General features: G+C 39.0%; 3 protein-coding genes and 2 long non-coding RNA genes across 6 annotated transcripts; 3 read left to right on the top strand and 2 right to left on the bottom strand.

The window, feature by feature from the left end:
* Positions 1-4434, top strand: cyb5d1 (cytochrome b5 domain containing 1). The gene is made up of 4 exons (XM_003446046.5): positions 1-292; positions 1670-1746; positions 2587-2805; positions 2911-4434. The coding sequence occupies exons 1-4, from the start codon at positions 169-171 to the stop codon at positions 3139-3141; spliced, it is 651 nt and encodes a 216-aa protein (XP_003446094.1). The 5' UTR covers positions 1-168; the 3' UTR covers positions 3142-4434.
* Positions 148-8529, bottom strand: LOC112846223 (uncharacterized). Its single transcript, XR_003219091.1, has 2 exons — positions 8475-8529; positions 148-342 (listed from the first exon to the last, which is right to left on the bottom strand). It is a non-coding gene; the product is annotated as an uncharacterized LOC112846223 (long non-coding RNA).
* LOC100696885 (C-type lectin domain family 10 member A) lies at positions 4543-17111 on the top strand. 2 transcript variants are annotated; one of them, XM_005477734.4, is made up of 9 exons: positions 4543-4631; positions 4909-4978; positions 5053-5154; positions 11286-11384; positions 13268-13333; positions 13416-13508; positions 13590-13744; positions 15026-15135; positions 15874-17111. In XM_005477734.4, exons 2-9 carry the CDS (start codon positions 4924-4926, stop codon positions 16022-16024), a joined length of 831 nt encoding a protein of 276 aa, XP_005477791.1. In that variant the 5' UTR covers positions 4543-4631; positions 4909-4923; the 3' UTR covers positions 16025-17111. The 2 variants fall into 2 exon arrangements, with proteins under 2 accessions (XP_005477791.1, XP_019210643.1); XM_019355098.2 differs by lacking the exons at positions 13268-13333; positions 13416-13508.
* LOC106098295 (uncharacterized) lies at positions 12269-20532 on the bottom strand. The gene is made up of 3 exons (XR_001224488.3): positions 20376-20532; positions 15005-15137; positions 12269-12738 (listed from the first exon to the last, which is right to left on the bottom strand). It is a non-coding gene; the product is annotated as an uncharacterized LOC106098295 (long non-coding RNA).
* Positions 17344-23698, top strand: LOC100702094 (C-type lectin domain family 10 member A). The gene is made up of 9 exons (XM_013271825.3): positions 17344-17455; positions 18455-18523; positions 18617-18724; positions 18926-19024; positions 20116-20181; positions 20263-20355; positions 20434-20588; positions 21241-21350; positions 21595-23698. The coding sequence occupies exons 2-9, from the start codon at positions 18469-18471 to the stop codon at positions 21746-21748; spliced, it is 840 nt and encodes a 279-aa protein (XP_013127279.1). The 5' UTR covers positions 17344-17455; positions 18455-18468; the 3' UTR covers positions 21749-23698.
* Positions 23699-25143: the final 1445 nt, after the last annotated feature.

The raw sequence follows: 25143 nt of genomic DNA, 5'->3' as shown, positions 1-25143 counted from the left end.
GGTCATTTTTAGATCTCGACATAAACACGTGTATTTCAATGAACTGAAGCCCCGCCCTCAGCGTCTCTTGCCATGGCAGCGTGTCAACAGCGCTCCATGGAGACAGCGAAGCCTGAACCGGGGCTGTTTTTCCGCGTTTCTCCGTGATTTGGACACAGCTGCCTGCAGATGATAGGACGGCCCAGGTACTTCACTCCCTCGGAGGTGGCGGCTCACAACACGGCGGAGGACCTGTGGGTGTCCTTTCTGGGCAAAGTGTACGACCTGAGCCCGCTGATGAGCCAATACAAAGGTGAGCCGCAGCAGGTAGATTACTGCGTCACCAGTTGAAGACAGGGCAGGCTGAAAAGCACAAAGTGCCTCTGTGAGAAGTCAGAGTCAGTGAGAGTGATTCCTGTTTTTGACTCTTTAGTTACACAACAGGAAAAAGAGTTTCCGGAAGTGTCTGTTCCTGCTGCTAATCCACACAGCCAGCAACCAGAAGGAGTTGCATGAAGACTGGCAGAGTACAAAGACACAAAATGACAACAAAGGGGAAAAAAATAAATAAAAAATAATCCCTGAAAACGTGGATCACAGTTTTTCCACTCAGTTCATTGATTTAATCCATAGACTGTATGCAATAGATGGTGCTTGCTGCATATTGTTCTTCTTCTTCTTCTTCTTCTCATCATCATTATTATTATTATTATTATTATTATTATTACTACATTTATTTATTATGTATTATGATGGCGCTCGTGGATGAAATGACACACCTCAAGTCATTTTACTGAAAGAGGGTGCCCTCTGGTGGTCATTTCAGGCATTTCTGCACTGAAGTGTCAAAGACCTTTTTTTTTTTTTTTTTTTTTAAAGTGTTTTTGCTTTTGATATTTTAAAGACACAACTAATGATTGACTGTAACATCTAAAGATGAACTAGATCAGCTACTGTTAAAATGATGTATATAAATGAAATTAGATTAACTGAAAAAGCCGAAGGTGGGTAAATGACCCAAATAGTTTGAAAGAGAATATTTAAACCACTTGGATGAATTAACTTTGTGTGGAAGTTAATCTTAATATTTCAAGGCATCCTGTTTCCTCTGATAACTGATTTTACTCTGACAAAATTACACTTGTAAGCATTTTGATGCATTCATATAACTAAAGGTGGAATTTCAGTTTGAAAATCAGAGATTTTAGAGCATCCTGTTACCATCCCCTATCTAATACACTTTTATTTTGAAAATGATGAATTATTTTAACTAACTCTAGGTTTTATTTTGAAAATGTGAGATTTCATAACATTCATTACCTTACCTCACCTAACATTACCTTACAATTACTAATTGGACACTTTTATTTTGAAAACAAAGACACTAAAATAATCTTTCCTTAAAGTTGACTCGCTGCTGCAGTCTCAAGTGGACATTAGAGGAACTGCAGTTTTTGTTCCATCAACACTGGCTTCATGCTTTAGACTATGATCAGCTTGTTTTGTTGCTGTTTGAAAGCCTTTGTAATATTAATTTGAAAGAGTATAAGTAAATATCTGTGTAGTATTTCCTCCTACAACTTTCTTAAAATGTGAGTGGGTTAAAATCAGACACCACTGTGGGAGTTCTCAGGTGGAGAGTATTAAGAAAGATGGTGTTTATGAGGGTAATGTGTGTTTCTGTCTGCAGGTGATGTTCTGCTGTTGCCCATCATGGAGTTCGCAGGGAAGGACATCAGCAGCTGGTTTGACCCCAAAACTGAAGACGTGAGTGCCGATCAAACTTATGTGGACTGGTGTTAGACTGTGTAGAGCTTTTCTGCTGTAGCACAGACCCAAGAGTTCATGTTTACTACAAGCTACATTTACGTCTTAGATTTTACTTCATTTTTCAACTTTAAGCACTTCCTCACTGCTTGTATGGATGCTTCTGGGACCATCCTGAGCCACAGTCACACTCAGTCATCTCCTACACCTGTCATTAAGGGCAGCTTGAGTAATAGTCGTGCATTCCTAATCCTGCTGAATAAGAGTGTTTTCACCTGAATGTACTCGCCTACTACTGAGTTCTGATTTGGAGAAAATTGAAATACTGTTGTTTAATCTTCTCTACAGGAAGCTTCACTTCAGGTTTAAGCCCAAGTCACACAGGCCTCGAGGCTCAGTCAGCCCAAATCCTTGCAACCTCGAGCAACTTTCAGGAAAAAAAAAAAACACTTTTTCCTAGAGACCTGTGGTTTCCATGGGAGTGCAGACTGCTCTCTAGGCTTGTGTGAGTGGTCAGAATCAGTTTCCAGGTCACATCATTTTCTTTACATCTTCTTGTATAGAAAATGTAGAGAAATAAAAATTCTTATCACAGTTCAGCTAAAGATAACCAGATAGCATTTTCTGTTGCTTTGTACTTGGACAGTTAAAGTAAACACACTTCACTGTTTTCTCCAGCAGGTTTTGCTCTTACTTCATGAGGACATTTCAGTTCTCTGATCTGGAGTCTGTGGGCAGTGGCCCGCCTCAGACCTGAAACCTGAAACAGCATCTGGTGGTTTTATGCTCTTGTGCTGTCAATGTAAAAAGATAATAAATTAATTTCCCATCTTTCCTCAGATCCTGAAGTACGTGGACCCTCTGACCTGCTGTGTGGCGTACTACACCCCCAGGGGGCGTTTCCTGCACATCCCCCCCACCGGTCCGCGCTCCGACTGGGACAACGACATCGGACAGCCGTGGTGGAGAGATAGCCGATACGAGGTGGGGCTGCTGTCCACTAAAACCAGGTGGATACGAATCATCAACACGCTGACGTCACAGGAGCAGCAGATGGAGGTGAGCACATCACCTCAGCCAGATGCACTTTGGGTAACTGCGCCTTCATGATGTGGTCACAAAGACATTTAGCTACAAACACAATGTGTGTCCTGATGCCCTCAGGTGTGCTCAGAGGAGACTCTGAACGAGATCCTGCAGCGCTACCTGCGATACAACTCGCATGCCCGCAGCTACACCTGGAAATATAACGGTGCCGTCCTGGACATGAACAAGACGCTGAGTGAGAACAATGTCCCAGACAATGACCTCGAGCTCGAACAGCTGCGTCTGGACCGAGACGCATTCACCCCCGCCATCCTCCTCCACTACAACGATGACCTCACCGAGGGCTGACCTCTGACCCTGAACTGTGGACTAGAACATACAGTAACAGTTATTTTATTAAAGCTGTGCTAACAGGTGCCTTTTCTAACTGTCGTTTGATGAAAGTTTTAACCAAAGAGAGACCTTAAATTCTCTTTAAAGGCCAATCTGAGCTGCACATTAGCACAGATGGACTCCCACAAAGTCACCGGAGACTCAGTTAGGGTCAGCTGAGTTCCCTGATGGCTAACTGAGCTAAGCAGTTTGCAAATTTTGTGCATAAAGAGGCTGATCCAGAGCCAAACTCTGTTTGGTCTATATGTCTATATGTCGTTTCTTTGCATTTAACTTAATTTTACATCTTCTTTTACATCTATCAGTTCAGCCCCTCACATCTTTAAATAGCCCTAAATTTAAGTAAATATGACGAGATGAATATGAAGAGAAAATGTTGGCCACCCCTGGTTTAAACCTAATTCATTTGCAATTCCTTCAATGTCCATTCCAGTGAGTCAGGCCCCATAGACTCCCGTGTTAAAATATTCAACTCTTCAGGTGAAATTAACATGTTTACAACCTTTACAAATAATAGATTTCAGGTAGAATGAGATATATATTAATATCATATAACGTACAACAATTAAAGGCTTAAAAAAGTGGAGGTTAACGTCAGTAAAACACATGTATAACAAGCCTGTAAAAGTCAGACCTGAAGCTTTTTAGCCTATAGTTGGTGTATCTCTGGATGGCATAACCATCAGAGAACACTGTGAGTAACAAAACCTAGAATGGGGTGTCACAGAGTGTTTTCTTACAGGTCATGGAGTTCCACAGGGCTCTGTTATAGGTCCTTTACTTTTGTTCAGATTTAAATTATAATCTAAATTCACCTGTTTAAATTGTATTAACACTTAAAGTTTCCATTAATGGTAGTGTGGCCTGTTTGCTGCTGTTGTAACATTATGTTTAACGCAAACATGTGACTAAAATTTTACTTGAGACCATCCCCTAAAACCTTGTGAATGTTAATGTGATTATGAATTAATGTCATAGAAAAACTGATCCAGATGGTTTTCCACAGTTTAAGGTGTTTCAATTAAACCATTTAAGGTTTAGATGAATGCTGTGTCCTGAGCATCTCTTGTTTTATATCGAGCTTTGTGTTTATGGTTATCTTGTGTTAAAGTTTAAGACCACATGTCTGTGTTTGTTTGTGATCTTGCATTTACACATAGTTTGAATTTGTGAACACTGTGGTTGATTTTAGGGAAGTTCAGACTGAGGAATGCTTCCCTCCCTGGAATAAAATGTTTCTGAACAAAAGGGAAATTCTGAGGCTCATTTTACAGAAAATACTAAAATAGGATGTGAGACCAGGAGCTAAATCCTCAAAAATAATTATGATACGCTTAATAAAACGGGTACTTGCACATAGTTTCTTACTTGGTGGGTGGGAGGGAGGAGGTGATGTAAATTTTTATCTGATGCTTTCCAGCTGAGTCTTCACAGGCAGAGCAGAGGTGAGGAGCACTTTATTTCTTTCTACATTATTAGTTTGAATTAGCTTTAATATTTAAGTGAGTTTGGTAGAAAGAAACAATTTGATTTTGTTGAGATTAGCATAGGTGTATTTATATACTGAATATCTACATAAATCCAGCTATAGGTGTATCATTTAAACTACTTTGATGTGATTTATATTTAATACGTTTAAAATAACTTTACGGTTTAACCTGAAAGTAATAAAGGGAGGCATCACGAGGTAGTTTTTGAGACTTTTGTTTGTTTTAACCACAGTAAGAGGTGAGCAGAATGGAGGAATCATATTATGAGAATTACTGGGACAAGACAACGCTCTCTCTCACAGGTATCCATTTCATTTAAGTTGGGAATGTCTTGGTTGTAGCGTGCACCTGTAATAACTGAGAGTCTGTCAAGCAGACAGTCCAGCACCCTCATCTGCATCCAGGTTCAGACGGTGGCTGTTTCCTGGTTTGATTGTCATGGTCCTGCTGATTCTGATCATAGTGATGGGAAGTACCAGTAAGTACACACACACACACACACACACACACACACACACACACACACTCTAGTTTAGGTTAAATGTGGTGGTCATTTGCGAGGACCCCCAGTTTATACTTTCATAAACAGACACAACCACAAAACAGTCAAGTATTTTGTCACCCGGATGCCTCTAGCACTAGAATTACTGAGCCTTTTTTCCCTGGTGCAAGTCCCTACTACTAGATTTACTAGCCTGCGCAAATTTGCGTAAATTCCCCCCGACCTTAACACCTCTTGGCACCCCGCTGAGATTTTCACAGGTCTTCAGCTCCATTGTTCTCCTGCTTTTGTTGTGCAAACATACCCTCCCCCAACCCCTAACCATGAGAGATTCAGGTCTTTCCTTCCCTGCAAGGCTACTTTCCTTCCTTACCTGCAGCGTACTGTACACCATGGTAGTTTCTATGTGCAATATTTCTCATATGCAATATTAGTTCTTGTCAATCCTTGTCACTACATTGGATGCCTGGCCATAAACATATATACACAGAGTTGTACATATATTTATATATTTATATAGCCACACCTTATATAATATGCATAAAGTCTAGTTATACACACAGACACATCTATATCATATATATATATATATATATATATATATATATCTATATCTATCTATATCTAATCTCTATATATATCTATATATCTATATCTATATATCTATATATATATCTATATATATATATCTATATATATATATATATACACATATATATATATATATATACACACACAGATAGATGTGTGTGTATACATACACCAATATTTTTGAATACTCGTGTCCATATATATGTTTCCAGATTGTTTGTATAGTGCACTTTCTATACCGTGCTCTGTCCACTTTTTTGCAATGACAATGCAGATTTTCCACTTGTGGGACAAATAAATGCAGATTTGCTGTGTGTGTGTGTGTGTGTGTGTCAAGGACACACTGCCACTTCTAAGCACTGAAGTGGAGAATACCTCTCGCTTTGCAGTATCTTTTGCAAGTTGAGGAAGTTCACGCCGGACTTTATTCACCGTGCCCAGTAACCTTGTTTTGCGCTGCAGCAGTCTGTGCGACAGTGACAGTGAAGTAAAGAAATTGTCCGTTGTGACATTTCTCCCATCATCCAAAAACGGCTCCATCAGTTTCATGACCACGTTCTCTCCCAGCCTCTCTCCCTTCTGACGACTGGGGTCCTTTCCCAAGTAAGGAGATGCACTGCAGACATATTTGGTGTCCAAATCCGTGGCCATCCAGAACTTGATCCCAAATTTGTCTGGCTTGGTTGCCATATACTGTGTGAATGGACAACGAACCTTGGTAGGGAACAGCTGTTCCCTACCAAGCATTTCTTGCAGCTGGCAACAACAGTCGTGCATTCAGTATAGCTGTGACTTCCGCAAGAAATGTGGTCAAAATCTCATGAGTAAGTTGAAGCATTTCTACCAGGCATTTCTGAAAGTTGTAACACAGAGGTTTGGCCTGCCTTGGATCTGAGCAACTCTGAGTGAGCAAATGCAAATGTGCCAGACCTGAAGGATAATGGGTGGTTTGCACAACAAAAGCTGTAGGAGAAACAACCTGACGACCTGTGAAAATCTCAGCAGGGGTGCTTAACACCTCGGGACTTGCACCAGAAAATAAAAAAGCCAGTAATTCTAGGGGGTGTTGGGTTTAGGGAAGTTACGCAAATTTGCGCAGGATAGTAAATCTAGTGCTAGAGAGCTAAACTTTTAAAATCATTGCAGCACTAGCATCTTCATCTTTTTCTGGCTTCTGTCTTTAGAAGTTGCTACATCTCAGCCTATCCCAAGGATCCTCCTCTATCACACCAACTCTCTTCATGGTCATGGTCCTAGGTCACTGACACAGTGTCTTGACTTCATAGTTTTGTTTTATTTTGAATATTTTCTGGTGATTCTAGGTTTCTTTTGCTTTTCGCTTCATGTCTGTAGTTTTGGTTATACTGTTCTTTTCGTATTTTGTTTGTTCCTGTTCTCAATTCCCCTGTATTATCTTTATTCATGTCTCTTTTTCTCATCTTGTAACAACATTTCACTTCCTGTTTTATTGCATGACTGTGACTCACAGTGGATGCTTATCCCCTCCTGGCATGTTTCTGTTTGGTGTGGTTTTCTGTTTTAATGATTCTCCTGAGCATTTTTATACCTTTTTGTATTCAGATTTCTTTTGTATTTTCCCCCACACACACTACCAGTGTTGGGCAAGTTACTTTGAAAAAGTAATTAATTATTGTTACTAGTTACTTCTTCAAAAAAGTAAATGAGTTAGTGAGTTACAATATTCTAAAAGTAATTAATTACTTGAAAAGTAACTATTGCGTTACTTTAACAAAACGTTTAACCCTCTGGGGTCCAGGGTATAATTGGCCATTTTTAACTACTTTTGATTTCCCCTCCACATTTTACCTTTAAAAACTATTTACTTTGCCTTGTTTGGTATCATTCTTTTCAGCACAACCTCTCGTGTCTGAATTTACAGTTATGTTTTCATGTTGACATACTTTATTAACACAATTGATCTAAAATCAGACAAAAACATAAAATCAGAGTAGAAAAAGTTATATTTTTTACTGTAACAACCACAAATATGTTTAATGAATTATATTTCAAAACTTTAAATGCAAAAATAAATTGTCAATTTTAAAATCCTATGCACAAGTTTTGCAAACAACAAAGTTATTTGCATCCATTTACCTTTTACCCCTTTTTTAATAACCATTTCAAACTATTTACAGAACAATCAGCTGTTCTGCATTCAATAAGATGCCACACAAATTATTTGTGCCACTCCAAATATTTCTGTCCACTATGGAGAACATCACAGCCTGATACCTGCAGGTCTGACAGCAGCAGGTGTATCACTGCTGTTTCTACCTGGAGGCAGCAGTCGCCTCATTGTTCTGACACACAACACAAAACTATCCACAACACTGCACACTAACTACACAAGACAACACATTAACTACACACTCCAAACACACTAAACGTCACAAATCTCTCACATCTCAAAACTCGCTCTCCCTCTTTTTCTACTCTCTCTCTCTCTCGCCGTCACTCCTAAAACTTCCCCTGTTTTTTTTGTTGTTTTTAATTTTTTTTTTTTGCTCATAAGTAGAGAGTGCTTGCTAGCGCTGTCCTTAGACATTAAACGTGACGAAACTATTGAGGAAAAAACGCCGCGTATATATTGTTTATCATGACTCTGGTTTTACGTGGCCTATCAACACAATTTAAAAACTGGTATATATCACTTTTATTTTTAAGTGGTCATGTGATTGACTTACCACGACTACTTTATTCTTCTGCTTCAGTCAAACAGCAGCACTCATGCGATTGTTTTGCCCCCTGAGCTCCAGGTGTTGTGCTGGACAGTGATGGTGATTACCGTCCGCGGGAGCGCGCAGCTGCTTAAAGGTGTAGCGCCCAGATTACTTACAGCTACTTCCGTGCAACTGATATAAGATGCGGTAAGATGAACACGGCTTCAACCGTCTGTTTGTTGAAAAATAGTAACGGACCACGTTTTCTTGTTAGTAACTGTAACCAATATTATAAGTAGGCTCTGCGTTTTCAGTCTGCCTTTTAAAATAGAATAGAATAGTCTTTTGTCATTTTTAATGTACAACTAAATTCTGGGTGTCCCACATCAACTGTGTTGGAATAAAATATAAATAGTAGAAAAACACAAAAAGGTGCACAGTAGTTGGAAGCACTGTGCCCAGTAGCGGTTTTAGATACGGGCGACACGGGCGGTTGCCCGGGGCGGCATCGTGGTGGGGGCGGCATCACTGGCATCGGCAAAAAAAAATAAAAAATTGCTCGTACTCATGCTGCCCCGACATCATGCCAGCGCATATTGGGAATGGCATAGGCACCGATCGGTTTTCTATCGCCCATTTGCTGGGAGTAAGGGCGCCCTCCGTTTGCGAGGTGCGCCTGCTGCTTGCGGCACAGGGAGGAGAGGGCGGGGCGGGGCGGCGGGGGATTCTCTGGCTGGCTGGAGCAGCATATAATCAACTCGCAAAATAAAACAAAATAAAAGCAAACCAACAACACGAAAACACCAGACATCATGACACAGACTTATAATTTGCACCGATGTTTTTCTATATTTCCCTCGGGATGAATAAAGCATAATCAATCAATCAATCAATCGATACACGAAAAATGAGCGCGAGAGCCCTCGGTGCGCCTGCTCGCTGCTGAAGTCAAAGTAAACTTTATTGTCATCTCCGCTACATACAGTCCAGTATAGAGAGAGAGACGAGACGACGAGGCTCCAGTTACAGCAGTGCAAATAAACGAACAATAAATATTTAAGAGTAAAAAAATAAATATACACTTTTGGACTCGGGGTAAAGGGATCAATAACAATTTAAAATGTATATTTTATATTTTGTTGATTCAAAGTCTCACACACAACACGTTTTTAAAGTTTAAAAAAAGAGAAAAGAAGAGGAGGAGTGTAGCGACTTCCACAGTCGCTAGAGGCCGGGGACTGAGCCTATTTTACGCAATAATGCGAGAGGTGGAATTGCTTGCTTGTTCATTAAAGTGCTTGAAAAGTTTACAGAGCAATGTGATCGGCTCGCGATTCAAACTCTTAAAACATCACAGGCTCTAATGCAACAAGGGGAAACTCGTTGTGCTGCGGTCAACAAAAACTACGGCTGCCCAGCCCTCCTCTCAGCCCTCAAACCAGTGAAATGACTGACTCTTAATGTCACCACTACCACCCACTGACTCCCGTTACACATCACCATAGCAACCAAACAAATAAAAACCCAGTGATCATTAAAATTCAATACATTTAATTATGCCTCCTACAAGGAGAAACAAGCAAAAGATACAGGTAAGCAGATGTGTCATTGGATAATGGCAGGTCATGTATCCTAAAACTTTCAGAATACTTTCTTAATTATGTGGGTTACAGCTCCTCCAAGAAGAAATGGTAAAAATAGTTACAGTAACAGACTAAACTCCAAACAATATATACAATAATATAGTATTAATATAATACTAATTAGTCAGTGTCAATTGTTGATTTGTCCTGTTCTCATTGTATGACGAATTATGATGTCTGTTTAGTAGCCGTTTGCATACTATATTTTCTCTGTCTTCATACGTGTGTGTGTGGGGGGGGCAGAGGGAGTGTTCGCCCAGGGTGCCAAATAGGCTAGGACCGCCACTGACTGTGCCACTGCATATGTGCGTACATGCCACCATCTTGAGCCGTCCATGTCTAGGTCTGCATTTGGGGTCCAAATCCACATGCTAAATCCCACCTCTACATCCATAAACATCCTTTGAGGTCTTTCTCTTTTCCTATATGTCCAATATATCAATGATCCCTCCACTGCACACTTTCCAACCATCTCAGCTTTCTAGTGATGGGATTTCCGGCTCTTTTTAGAGAACTGGCTCTTTCGGCTGGGCTCACTAAAAAGAGCCGGCTTTTTCAGCTCCAAACCCGCTCTTCAGGTTGTTTTGTTGCTTTAATTAATTTATTATTAACAATAATATAAAATTATGCACAAAAGGAATTACTAATGTAAAAAAACCTCTAATCACACAATAGATATTTACATGATATCATCTTGAAATTATATTATTATTAAATAAATACAATTTTCACCCATAGAAAGATAAAAGTAATTTGATTTACAGTTTTTGTTATATTGAATCTACATTATGTAATAGAGCCAGTTTTTAAAATCAGCTTTTTATTTTATCATCTCTAGTTTTGTTTCATTTTGTTCTTTTAATTATTTTGCTTTACAGAACATTTTTTATTTTTGTCTTACTTTGTTGAGCAAATTTCATTATTATACTATTAAGATAAGATAAGATGGCCTTTATTAGTCCCACAGGTGGGAAATTTGTTTTGTTACAGCAAAAGTGCAAAGTTATGTAGCAGAAATTAGAAAACACTGGAATGCAATAAAATAAAATAAAATAAAATAAAATAAAATAAAATAAAATAAAATACTATGTACAATAATTATTGTATTATAGAGTGTTTAGTTTGCTATACTACAACAATTTCCTCTTTTTGGGGGATGTGTACAGTAGACCTTGTCCATCTCTTTTTTCAGACAGGAAGATGTCAAATCGTCTGGGGACTTTGGAGCAGAGGGTTTCCAACCTCAGTAACATCATCCAATCACTGAATGCCTCACTGCATCACACTCAAGGTAGTTAATGTCTTTTTGGAGAACACTCAAAAAACAAAAAAACAAAACAAAAACAGGACACAGTTTTAGCACATTACATTACACTTAAAATCTGAATGTGGTTAGCTTATATAGATTTTATACGTCAAACTTAAAGGTGTTTAGATCCACAGCATAACTAGTTATTATGCCAGTTCTGGGTCATTTTGACCCAGCATTTTCAGTTTCTTGTGTTTTGGTATTCTTCCGTTCCTCTGTATTATGATTTATGTTCTGATTCTTTAGTTGTGCTATTTTAATTATTATTATTCTAGGCTTTAGTTTGGTCCTGGTTATGAGTTTAGTTTTTAGGTTTTGTGTGAAGTCAGTGTCAAGTCTGCGTCTTGATGTGATTTGTTTCTTGTTTCCTGTTATACTTTGAAGGTCCATGTCTTATGTCAGTGTATTCCGTTTTACTTCCCCCTGTCGCGTTAGCCCTAATTTCTCCCAGATGTGTCTCCCTCCTGTTTCCTATTCCCTGATTACTCCACTGTGTATTTAAGCCCTGTGTTTGCCTTTGCCCTCTGTCGTGTCGTTAATGTTTGCTACCCTCAGTAAGCTGTGTGTTTGTCTTCTACTTCTGTTTAGTTGCTCTGTTTCAGTTCCTATGTTCAGAGTTTTGTTTTGTTTTTTTGGAAGTTTTATTTATGTGGAGTTTTTTTCCGAGCAACAAAGCTGTGCTTTAAGTTTAACCTGCCGGCTCTGAGCCCTGCTCTTGGGTCCACCTTTCCAGCCTGCCTGCCACACAGCCTATCATGACAGTTACAGCTATGTAGTAGAGGTGGAAAATGTAAACAAAACAAAACAAAAATCAGAACAATGTGGCAGCGTGGAGACAACAGCATCCATGAGTGTAAACAAAATGAAGGTCAGTTTTTATAAATGAGCTACCCAATGCAAAATGTAAGTCCTGGATCTGAGTCCAGGAGTGGAGCTGGTGTCTCACCAGAGGTCTTTTTTTTTTTTTTTAACACTAGATATTGAAACATTATATATTTAAATTAAAAATGACACATTTATATTAAAGCACTGCTTATTTATAGTGGAGTAGATTCGGTACCTTTGTGTCAAATTAAGATATTTGGAGGGATTTTCTTGTTTCCCTTGTTTTCCTTAAAACCACCTGATTTAAAGGTTTAAAGTAATTCCTCTCTATTTCTGAAGTAGGACCCAAACGTTAAACTCTTCAGTTTAGACAGTGTTTATTTACAAGGTGGTGAAGTAATTCACCAATAAATCCCCGTGTGTCCCAGACTCCCGTGCCGTGTCTTCATCCAGTGTCAGTGCATCTGCTCCGTGTAACCCATGCTTGCTGCCCTCTCATCCCGCAATTCTCCTGAGAAAATAACAGAAGGAGCCGTAAATGCACTACACTGCGACAAACTCACACTCACTGACTACCAGCTGGGAAACTAACAGGAAGTCTCACAAAACGATCCAGCATCGGAGGGAGCTCCACCACACTGCTAAGTAGCTCCCTCGACAAGGCTTGATCATCTGCAGGTTTGTGTGAACAGCTTCCTCAGGTGTGGCCAGCCACCTGGCAGGGCACACCCACCAGGCCTAATGGTGCCCGTAAACCAGCCTACCAGATGCACCCACACCCATATACACACCCACACACACATACCTGCAATCAGGGAAACCAGTGACAGCCATACCATACATCAAATATACTTATAACAAGTAATATAAGTCCAAAACTGCAGAGGACACCTGGGTCATCAGACCCAGGTCCCTGACACTAAAATATTTATCTCATAAGGGATTTAGGCAGACTTACATTAACAATGTGAAAGTCTAAACCAAACCTCATCGTTTTAAGTGTTCCAGTTGCCAAACATGCTAAGTCTTCTTGTTTCTAGAAACAGCTAAACAAGTTCAGCAGCTTCAGTATGCTGTTGAGAACAACACGAACCAGCTTAACTCAGGTTTGTCTGCCCCCCTGTATATTATACTGCTGGTGATGACTCTAAACATCATGTTTAACCTGTGTTTGTGCTGTGTGTTCAGTGTCAGAGGCGCTGAAGCAGCTGTCGGTCATCAACTCTCTGAGCAAGAGCATCGCTGCCATCAAATGTTCCCTTGAACACGTCATCAACAACAGTGTGTTTACCATATTTATATCAGGAAAATACACATCTGCAGACTGAAGCTCACACCTGTGTACCTGTTTCTCTCTGTCAGGTTCAACTACAGGTGGTTGTTGTCCTGTGGGTTGGACTGTGTTTGAGTCCAACTGTTACTTCTTCAGCAGTGATTCTCGGTCCTGGAACGAGTCCAGAGACTGGTGTGAAGCACAACAAGCTCACCTGCTCATTCTGCACAACGACAAGGAGTGGGTAAGACCTGCCACACCTGTCACATGATTCAGCATGAAATGCATGAGTCTTTAGAATAGAATGCCTTTATTGTCACTATACAGTTGTACAATGAGATACAGAGCATCTCCTACTCAGTGTAAACATGCTCGGGGGGGGTACAGTTCTCCAGCGCTATGTACATATGGACAGTATTAACATAGGGAAAAAGATATAGATAGATAGATATATATATATATAGATATATATATATATATATATATATATATATATATATATATATATATATATATATATATATATATATATATATATATATACATATATATATATATACATATATATATATATATATATATATATATATACATATATATATATATATATATATATATATACATATATACATATACATATGTACAATATACAAGCCGTATTTTTAAGGAAGAAAAAAAAAGTTATGTATATACAGTTGAGTTATTGCACATAGAATTGGTATTGCACAGTGGTGGTCCATAGAGGAAGTGGGAAGTGGGGGGCTGTGTTATCGGTGCATGTGTGAGTTCAGGGTGGTTATCGCTTTGGGGAAGAAACTTTATTTGAATGGTAACGTTTCCTAATTTGTAAAAATGTGTCTGGTTAACAGCATCTCAAAGATTCAGACAGCAGAGACTTCAGAGCCTCAGAGGTATCAATGGACAATGTCACGGGCATGGCACACTTTTTAAAACATAATTTAACTCTTTCACCCATAAAGACAACATTTTGAAACCAACCCTTACCCTTAACAAGGAATTTTAACACCTGAGCATTAGAATATATTCTGGGTTTATCCAAAGGAAGCTGCACAGGCAGAGACCACCCTTACTAACTTCTGATGCACAGTCAGTTATTTTTTTTTGCAAGCAGGCCTGAAGTAGGACAGAAACACTTAGAAAAGAGCTTCAAAATGACTCATAGATAAAAGAGTCAACGTTTAAGATTTAAATGCACTGTCTGACATTTTCTGGATTTAAGAAAAGATTTGAAAACTTTATGTGCACACAGTCAAATACATCTTCAACTAAGCAAGTAAGTTCTTATTTAAAATGGAAGACCGAGAAAAGGCAAAGTCACATGAGGACATTGCACCAAGGCTAATGTTAGCAAATCCACTGCTTAAATGCTGCCCCCTAGAGGTAAAAGTGGAATTTACACAAAGGACCTTCAAGTTATGAATATCCTGCATTTTATTATTTTTTTCTTTAGTAGTTGGCAGACAAGTAAATAACAAGAAATTACTTTATACTTCTCTCTGTCCAGGACTTTGTGACCCGCAGGAGCATGCCTCGCTTTTACTGGATCGGTTTGTCTGACTGGAGGACTGGGAGCTGGGAGTGGGTGAACCAGACGCCGTACACTATGGAGCCCAGGTCTTTAAAAAACAAAAAACAAAAAAAAAAACGATGTGTGACCTCTTTTCTGTCTTGCATTAATGATATGGAAAGAATCAAAATCAAACAATTCCAAATGAAAGAGGATGAAAATCATAAAGTCATACTGGCATCATACTAGCCAAACCAGCCATTCCAAACTTTTTAAAAATTCTTTTCCATTTTTCTTTAACTTATTTTTTACATTTACTATTTTTCTGTACTGTGCTTTGTGACTGCAAGTCTGTGAGTCTACAAGTCTTCTTTACTTATTTACTTACTTTCCTTTTTCCATGTTTCATCCTGCTTTTTATTGAATTTAATTCCCCAAATGTTTGGGCCATACTCAAAGACACACCATCCCTTTATTAGCATTTTTTTTTCAAATAGGTTTTTCAGAAATTGCAAAAACATGCACACATGTCCACAGATTGCCCTTAAAGAGACTGACTCGACTGAACAAAAAAAGTGATCCAGAGTTGGCGGGAATTTTATATCAGGTTTCCAGCTGCAAATCCCTCCTGTCAGACACTGTAGCAACAAAATTAGCATGTTAGCAGAAGCAGCATTTTCCCTGTAGATTTACTCAGTGTTAGCACAGCTTTTAGTGCAGAAATGAGCCATGCCAGCTTTGACAAAAGCTGCTGTAACCCTGAAGACGAAAATAGGACAGTTATGCTCACTTCTGCATAGAATTTGCTCACAAACATAATAAGTAATGTATGTGTGTTTTTCCAGGCGGTGGAAACCCGGGCAGCCGGACAACTGGACCGGTCTCGGTCACGGAGATGAAGACTGCGCTCACCTTTATGATGATGGACTCCTGAATGATGTGCACTGCTCCACCAAGATGCAGTTCATCTGTCAGAAACCTACCGCGAATGCCTGAACACACCTGCTTCCCTGGCTTTGCCCACATCTGCTCTCAGATTACACCGCATCATAGAAAACTTGTCATATAATGAAGATATCCCACTTTCTGGACTTACTGCTCTACAGGGGGCGCTCTCCAGCAGAAAGACCTTTAATTGCAACACATGAGCTCTTTAATGAGCGTCCTGATGCCCTCAGGTGTGCTCAGAGGAGAATCTGAGGAGATCCTCCAACATTACCTGCGCTACAACTCTGACGCTCAATGCTACATCTGGAAATACAACAGCACTGTTCAGGACATCATGAAGATGTTGAACGAGAACAGCACTCCAGTGAGACCTGCTCAGCCCCGCTGTCCTCCTTCCTCTTAAATGACAACCTCACTGAGGGCTGACCTCTTGAACGTTGGACTTTCACTAGGTCATGAGTTGGGTTTTGTTTTAGCTACATACTAATGAGGAACTTTATTTTAAAAAAAACCTACCTTTTGAATGAATAAAATTATGTATAAAGAGGTTAATGTTAGCCAAACCCTACCCTCAACTCTTAATGGGTTGCTTGTGACCAAGCGTATGCTAGGACATGACATTATTATTTTAGCTATTTCCAATCATTTGTGGCTGCGCATTTGTTTTTCTTGTTAGTTTGCTTTAATCCTTTTGGTCATCATGCTGTATTGTGCACATGTGGGTAAAACACACATCAAGGGCTGGACTAGGCCATGTAACATCTCAGTAAGGTGTTTCATCAGTGCCAAATAATTAGCAAGATCTAATAATATTTTAACAGTATTTTCACTGTAACCTTTAACCATGCTTCCAGTCAGTTAACCATGATGTGGTAATTTTTTATAAACTTATCTAAGTCTGTGGTCCTGAAGTAGAAATGCTGGCCACTCCAACCTAGGGGACGAACCTAGTGGACATTAAAGGAGGACATCCTTACCCATAGACTCTCACATTCAAATGTCCAAGTTCAAAGCAGAAATAAACATTGTTACAGCCTGATTACAAAAAATTGTTTTGGTCTCTATATCTACACCCCTGCTTTATAGCAATAAACTTACTTTTTTAAAGCATCTGAATAAAGCCGTGTCAGTGTCAGATATTATGATTGTATCTTCACACATATTGCATACAGTTTTTGTAGGTTTTGGTTGATTTTAGGGAAGTATCAACTGAAAAGTGGCTCTTTGGCAGGGAATGGCTGCCTGTTTCCCATTAAAAAGGAAGTTTTGAAAGCAACTTCTGTAAAACTTGGGCTGATTCACAGAAATCTAACGAATAGGATGATAAACACGAAGCTAAGACCCCCAAAATGTTGTGACATACCCGTAAAAATGATGACTGAGTATTTTCACACAGCTAGTTGCATGAAGGGCAGGAAAGAGGAGGACATATCAATCTTTATGTCTGAGAATCCCTGCTACTTCAGAGGCAGAACAAAGGTGAGAAACTCTTTCATTATTAATTTGTTTGAGCAGAAGTTCTCCAGGCTTTCTTAAGGTCTTTTTTTTTCTTCCATTGGCTGCTTTTTCACCCATTTTCAGTCCAGTTCCTTAACATTTTCAGCATAGACACAGGCTGGATACACACACACACACGACAGACAAGCATTTACCGATGGGGACATAAAGAACTTCCATCTTTGGGCACATTAAGGCTCAACAAATGTTGCTGACTTCTATAATTAGAACAAGGGTCTAACGAACCCAGTTTGAGATTAGGATAGGGGAGCATACGAGACGTGTACCCTGTAACTCAGACCATTTCAGGAACAGCAGGCCCGGGGTAGGTTGAGGTCAGGAGACCTCCAGCAAGAGAAGGGTCTTCAGCATACTCATATATGGTATCAAAGGTGAAGCAACAGCAGGTATAAATGTAAATGTGGAGTGGATGTGTCTTTGTCACATGGGAGCAATAAGACCCACGCATGAATAAATATCTCAAACCACATTGGAACTATCCTTTTGATTGTCTCCTTCCACAACTACATCACCGTCATTATAGAACGAACCAATTTTAAAACTGTATCTTTAGGCACATTGTTACTAGCAGCCTGCTGCAAAAACACACCATTAGTTCTCATTTCTGTGGCTCAATCTATGAAAATTATCTGATATAATACAGTTTGACAGGAATCAAGTATTTTTGCACCAACAAGGTGATTCCCAAATAACTATTACCTGAAAATTTTGACTTAAGAAAATCAGGAAACTGGCTGGACAAAGAAGTGGCAGGTCTAAAAAACAACAAAAAACGGTGTGCTGCAGATAAACAGTATCTGAAAATCAAATCATTGAGAAACATGAAAAAATTAAACACTTCATTTTTCAGCATGACAACAATCCCAAGCACACTGTTAATGCAATAAGATTAGAATAGCTATTTTTTGAGAATCTTTTTGTGCGGAATTCTTTACTTTTTTAAATTTCTTATTTAACCAGACTAGGTGGCCGCGATGTCTGACGTACCTTATGAGAATAATTGGGACACCACTGTCCTCTGGACCAAAGGTATCTGTTTGAGCTTGAGTAGGCAACTTTTTTGATTTTAGGATTTTAAGATCTAGTTGTGAAGCAGTAAGTATGTCTGTCTCTGTCTGTCAGATTCTCCACCGTACTTCGTCTCACCGATGTCCAGGTTCAAACGCTGGTTATTTCCTGGTCTGACTGCTGTGATCCTGCTGATTCTGATCATAGTGCTTGGAGTTACCAGTGAGTATAAAACAGACACAGACACATAAACAGAGATTTCTTTATGACTAATTTTACTCCACTGACCTTTTTGTGGTTATGCTGATCTGCTTTGTAAGGCTGTCACTTTTATTCCATTATAGGTTATGCTCACTGTTTTAGTTACTATAACACAAGCTTAGCTAAATATTATTTTTATTTGCTGTCGTTTTGTGTGTTCAGACACGAAGACATCAAAACATCTGTGGTCTGTGGATCAGAGAGTTTCCAACATGAGTGACACCATCCAGTCATTTAACACCTCACTGCATCAAGCTCAAGGTAAAATGCCTGTTAGTCAATGTCTTAGTAGTATTAGAAAACTAAATGTGGTTAGTTGATATGTAAAGACTTTATAAGTCAGACTTTCTAAGTTAACAGATTTGGGGATTTACAGTGTAACCCACAACATCCAGAATTTTATGGCTCCCTAAAGACAAGCCCTGCTCCAGATCTTTCCAGTCATTTGGGACAACTGGGTCTGACCAGCAGCATTCATCTAATCCAAGTCACCAGAATGTAGTGATCACTTGACAGTGCTGCTTTTCTCTCTGAGTGTCTAAGACATAAGATCAGAATATATGACAACAAAGTTAATTACTGACCCTTAGCCTAAGGTGCTCAAACACCATATGCACTTATGAGCCACCTTGAACATGATGTTTGTACCCATGCCTGGTACAGAAGTGAAATAACAAAATACCAATCTGGTTCAAATCAGACTGGGTAGTCCTTGCAATCTACAGGTGTCTACTATGTCACCCACATGAGCTTTTGAAGGCTCCACAGCAATTTATGTAGTCCCCAACAAGGACTGTAGGATTCGATCAAAAATTCACCAAGAAGGTTTGGTGCTCTCAACTGCTGCACAAGTATGCACACTCAGAGGATTACCCTCTGTGAGCTAAATGTTCATAGAGGTGACTTTCACTTTCTGAGATTGTGATTCCACAAACCTTCCTTTAGAAAGAAGTGAGGCCAACTATAAACAGCCCATGCCACTCCACCTTCTTAACAAGGTCAGGTTTCTTCCTTACGACTGTAGTGATGTTCCAGATACAAAGAAGTCTGTTATTCTGAGGGTCAGCAGGCCAATGGGTCTTTGCTAAGCCAAACCCCATTCAGGCCTAACCACCCAAGGCTACCAGTTCCCTTGAGGCCCCGGTTAGCCAGTACTGACTCAGTACTAGGTGCTTTTAAATAGCTGCCTTTCACATATTCCATTTCATATTAAGACATTTTTAGGGGTTTTCTCATAGCCCTTGTGTTCCTTAACAACATCTTATGTAAAGGATTTTTGAGATATTCTAATTTAATCAGTGAACTATCCACAGTGTCAAACATGCTAACATGCTAAATCTTTTTGTTTCTAGAAACAGCTAAACAAGTTCAGCAGCTGCAGTTTACTGTTGAGAACAACAAGGACCAGCTTACCTCAGGTCTGTTTGCCCCCTGTAGATTTTACTGCTGGTGATGACTCTAAACATCATGTTTAACCTGTGTTTGTGCTGTGCGATCAGTGTCGGAGGCCATGAAGCAGCTGGCACTCGTTGACACACTCGCCAAGAATATTGCAGCCATCAAATGTTCCCTTGAACACATCATCAACAACAGTGCGTTTACCATATCTTACCATTTTACACATCTGCAGACTGAATTTCACATCTGTGGTAACTGTTTCTCTCTGTCAGGTTCAACTGCAGGTGGTTGTTGTCCTCTGAGTTGGACTGTGTTTGAGTCCAACTGTTACTTCTTCAGCAGTGATTCTCAGTCCTGGACTGAGTCCAGAGACTGGTGTGAAAAACAACAAGCTCACCTGGTCATTCTGCGTAACGACAAGGAGTGGGTAAGACCTGCCACACCTGTCACATGATCTACTATGAAACACTGCACACTGGGAGTTAACTGTCAGTAAACATCTTAGACTTATTTTGACTGTGACGTATCCTAGTTTCTGAAAATGTGCCTGATGGATGTTGAGAGGTTAACGGCACCCGAAAGTTTCCAAAGACACACCTGGGGATTCTTTAGATATTAAAGACTTTTCAGAGCCTAAATTAATTTGACCAAATTAGCAAACACTCTGGTCTTTAAAGAAATCACCACGGTTGATGCTTTTTAATATTTACAAAGGAAAACCTTCCAAAATTTAAAGAGAATTTTAAACCTTCCAAACTGCCATAACTTTTATGGCAAAAGTGTATTCATTTTGTATAACTAGAGCCTTTGTGCAATATTGTATTGTACCACAAGATGGAGTAGTGAGTCAATGGAATTTTTATTTAAACAGGTTAGTCATCAAATACAAATTCTTATTTGCAAAGATATGCTGGGAAAAGGCAAACACCTCCTGTTGGATATTTATCTGTCTTAACAGAGATAAATATTCAAAACAGCAGGAACACATCTCACAACAAATCGAGACACACACAAACAAACAATAATTTTTTGGGGTTTTTTTGTTTTTTTCAAAATGCTCTCCCTGTCTCTTTATACAGGACTTTGTGACCCGTAATGCAATCCCTCAATTCTACTGGGTCGGTTTGTCTGACTCCAGAACTGGGAGGTGGGAGTGGGTGAACCAGACACCACAAAGGATTGAGCGCAGGTCTATTTAAGTAACAAAAAATATAAATTCTCTGTTATTTTCTCCTGTCATGCTGCATTAACTGTGTACGGCCACTTAATATCAATTAACTCAAGACACAAGGATAAATATGACTATTTCTTGCATTTATAACATATTCTCTAACCTGCAATTTAAAACTCAAGGTCCATGTGGAAATCTGAAAACTTTGTTACATTTTCTCCTGTTTACCTGTGTTCCCCTTAATGAATGTGCACATTTTCAGGCGATGGAGACCTGGGCAGCCTGACAGCTGGACTGGGCACGGTCTTGGAGGGGATGAAGACTGTGCTCACCTTCACAGTGATGGACGCCTGAATGACCAGCACTGCTCCACCAGGATGCGCTTCATCTGTCAGAAACACAGCCTGAATATTTGAACACATTCGTTGTCCTGGCTCCGCCCATAAACTGCTCTCCATCTGTTGTTTATTAAAACAGAAAATTTCTCTTTAAACTATAGGACAGAAAAAAGTTATCATATTAAGTAGAATTCCTCTAATGTGGACTTCCTGTTCCATAGTGGGGCGCTGTTGAGCTTGACCAGAATGAATGGGACTCCATGATTTTACAGGTTGTGTTGTTGTGGTAGTAAAATACCTTTCTGTGAATATTAGGGACATCACACCACCAGCTCCAGTTTATTCCAGATCACTAAGCCTAACCCTGTTTAGGTTTGTCACAATCTCTTATTAACTAAAATATACTGGATTGGATATTTACTATAGAAAATAGAAGAGCATTATGTTAGCTCTTTAAAATGAACCTTTATATTCAAGCGCTGAGCAAAAGTATCAGAAGGCTTCACCCACCACCATTCAAACTGAACAGGCTTACTGTGTGCATGTTTTAGATAGTATACAAGAGTCACTGTGATGTCACACATGGATAATAGACTCACCATGTTGGGTTTTTGGTGCCAGAAACAATATGCAGAATGGGTGGAGTGTTAAGTTATCAGTTGGGTGCATCACACAGGCACATATGCCTGTTAATTACTGCCGAGGAAGATTAAGATAAAATCCTAGAATTTCACTGACCAAAATTGGAGCTCTGACTTCTTGGATGATTTGTTAACTGGAGCCTTGTGTTTGTTAAGATAATTTCATCAAATGCTCCACAACACAACACAAACATAATCCAGAGCTGGAGTTCAGAGTGCCTAGCAGACAGTAACTGTTTATGAAAGGGCCCACCTTGAGATAATTTAAACAGGTGAATTACAAAATTTTCCATTCTACAGTAGTTACAAAAGGTCAAACATCTTTACAAACAAGGATACAATTTCAACCTAAATAAAAAGTATCCTGCCATCCATCCATTCTCATCCATTCTTCTCAGGGTTGCAGGGTGGGGGGTTGGAGCGTATCCAAGCTACCACAGGGCGAGAGGAAGGGTACACCCTGGACATGTCACCAGTCTGTCATAGGCCCAACACATACAGACAGACAACCAGAATCACCAAATTAACCTAACCCCACAAATTGAATGTCTTTGTACTGTGGGAGGGAGCTGGAGTCCACGGAGGGAGGATCAGCAATTGAACATGAAAGTTATTTGTAGTTGTGGTTGCTCATTTTCCTTTTGTTTTTCTTTGTTTATTTGTCTCTTTTTAATTCTATGTTGTTGTACTTTTTCAGCATGTTCAAAATAAAGATTCAATCAAATCAATCAAATCAAATCAAATCATACCCTGTGGAACTCCACAACCTGTGAGAGAACACTCTGTGATGTCCCATTGTTTTCAGTAGGAGAAAAACAACATCAAGATGAACACAATCAACTTTCTGGGACTTCCTTGCGAGGATGATTGATAATTGCATCAAGAAATTCTGTGGGTGTTTTTCTTTTTTAGGATTTCTTGAGTTTTGGCTTCTAATTTCCTTTGTTAGATTTCTGATGTTCTTAGGTTCGCTCAGTGCTTCCCTGTCTTTGTTTTGTCTGTTGCCTTTGACCTCTTCTCTCGGTTATTTTGTTTAGGGCTGTCTTCATGTCTCATTATTATCAAAGTTAGTCTCTGATGGGTTTTTTTTTCTAGATTTACTTTGCTTTGTGTTTCTTTCCAGTTATATGCCCTGCCCTCATTGTCTCAACCTTTGATTGCTCTTACCTGTGCCCTGCTCCCTCCAGCATCCAATTGCACACTTAAACTTCAGCTTACTTTAAAAAAAAAAAAAGTCTGTCCTTCGTTTTTGTAAAATTATTTGTCAATATTTTTTTCAGCTTGCATCCTTTCTATGTTGGATGACCCGAGTCACCTGACAACTTTTGCAGTGTTTTTAGTTTACATTTTCACTTGTAATAAAGTTGCTTTTGCATCTCTCCCTCAACATCCTGATAGTTTTAAAATTCCTTTACTATGATCATAACAAAGTAAGTGCTTTAAGTAAACATTTACCAACCTGCTTCTAGATTCTCCAAATGTCTCTGGAATTACAAAGTTAGAGGGAAGTTATTCCCTCATTTCTCACTGAGTGCTCATATTTCTTCTTATTGTTTATTGTTATAGGTGTGTTAACCTTACAGAGCTGTGATGACTTGAAGCTAATTCAAATCACCATCAACAAGCTGCAATGAGATTATACTGAAACTTTTAGTGACTCCGACACAGTGACGCTTTCAGCTGACTTCTCCCAATAATATATTATTCATTTATTAGTTCCACAAAGCTGCAAGCTACTTAACTGCTGAGGAAATTTAATAAATATCTACTTACAGTGAGCATATTATAAATCTACTGTAGTCTGACACAACCAATCCTACCAGCGGGAGGTTTCTTTCTATTAAAAGGGAACCTTCGCTCAAGGGGGGTTGTTTATTGTTGGGTTTTTCTCTGTATTATTGTGGGTCCTTAAGGTGATTTGAGGTTGTTGTGATTTGGTGTTATACAAACAAATCTGCATTGAATTGAAAACAAAAAAAGGCTTTTTATTAATTTGATGTTTTCAATAATTTAAAATAGGCACACCAATCTCATGGAAGTTCCTATATCAGATGTTATGGTGTCATTATTTTGCATAGGAACAACATGGCAATGGCTTATTTTTACTGTTGTTTAGTTGTCATGCACTTATAACACTTCATAAAAGCATCATATCATAGTTATAGCCACAAGTTATAAAACCTGGTATCACTGTAATGAAAAAGCAAAGTTAAAGTTTTTATAATAGTCATAAATAAGGTAAAAGATTTGAATTCTTTTAGTAATTTTTTTTGTGTGAAAGCTTAGGGTGTGTTTGTGAACTATAGTGTTCTGTTTTTTTTAGGGAAGCAAAACTGAGCATCAATTCCCTTTCTGGAAAAAAAGTAAAATGTCTTACAAGCTGATTCATAGGACTCGGAATGAATAGCATGTGCAACAGAGAGCTGATATTCATTACTGCATGGAGCCAGATTGACTTAAAATTATCATAAATATGGTAAAAGACTAATTATGTACACCTATACATATGGAGGACCACAAGAGCCACGCGCATCGAAATAAAGATTTCTGTGCTTAAATAATGAATTGTAGAATAAATTCTGCATTTGTAATTTCATTTTTGAATTCCAATTTAATAAATTTAATAATCCATTTCCCTTTCCTGTTCGCTCGGGGATTAATTTCTGGATTAGCTGTTGGATTAACAACTTCATTTTAAAAATCGTGCGGCTATTCAAATTAGCCACACCGTGGGATGTAAGGAGCTCTTTTTTTTTTTTTTCTTGTCCCGTTTGGCTCTTTTGCCATCAGAATTATTGTCTAAAGGTGAAGAAAGATGCCCAACGGATTTAC

The sequence above is a fragment of the Oreochromis niloticus genome, linkage group LG3, assembly GCF_001858045.2.
Source record: "Oreochromis niloticus isolate F11D_XX linkage group LG3, O_niloticus_UMD_NMBU, whole genome shotgun sequence".
Classification (NCBI taxonomy): Eukaryota; Metazoa; Chordata; class Actinopteri; order Cichliformes; family Cichlidae; genus Oreochromis; species Oreochromis niloticus.
This window is presented reverse-complemented; position numbering and strand designations above follow the sequence as displayed.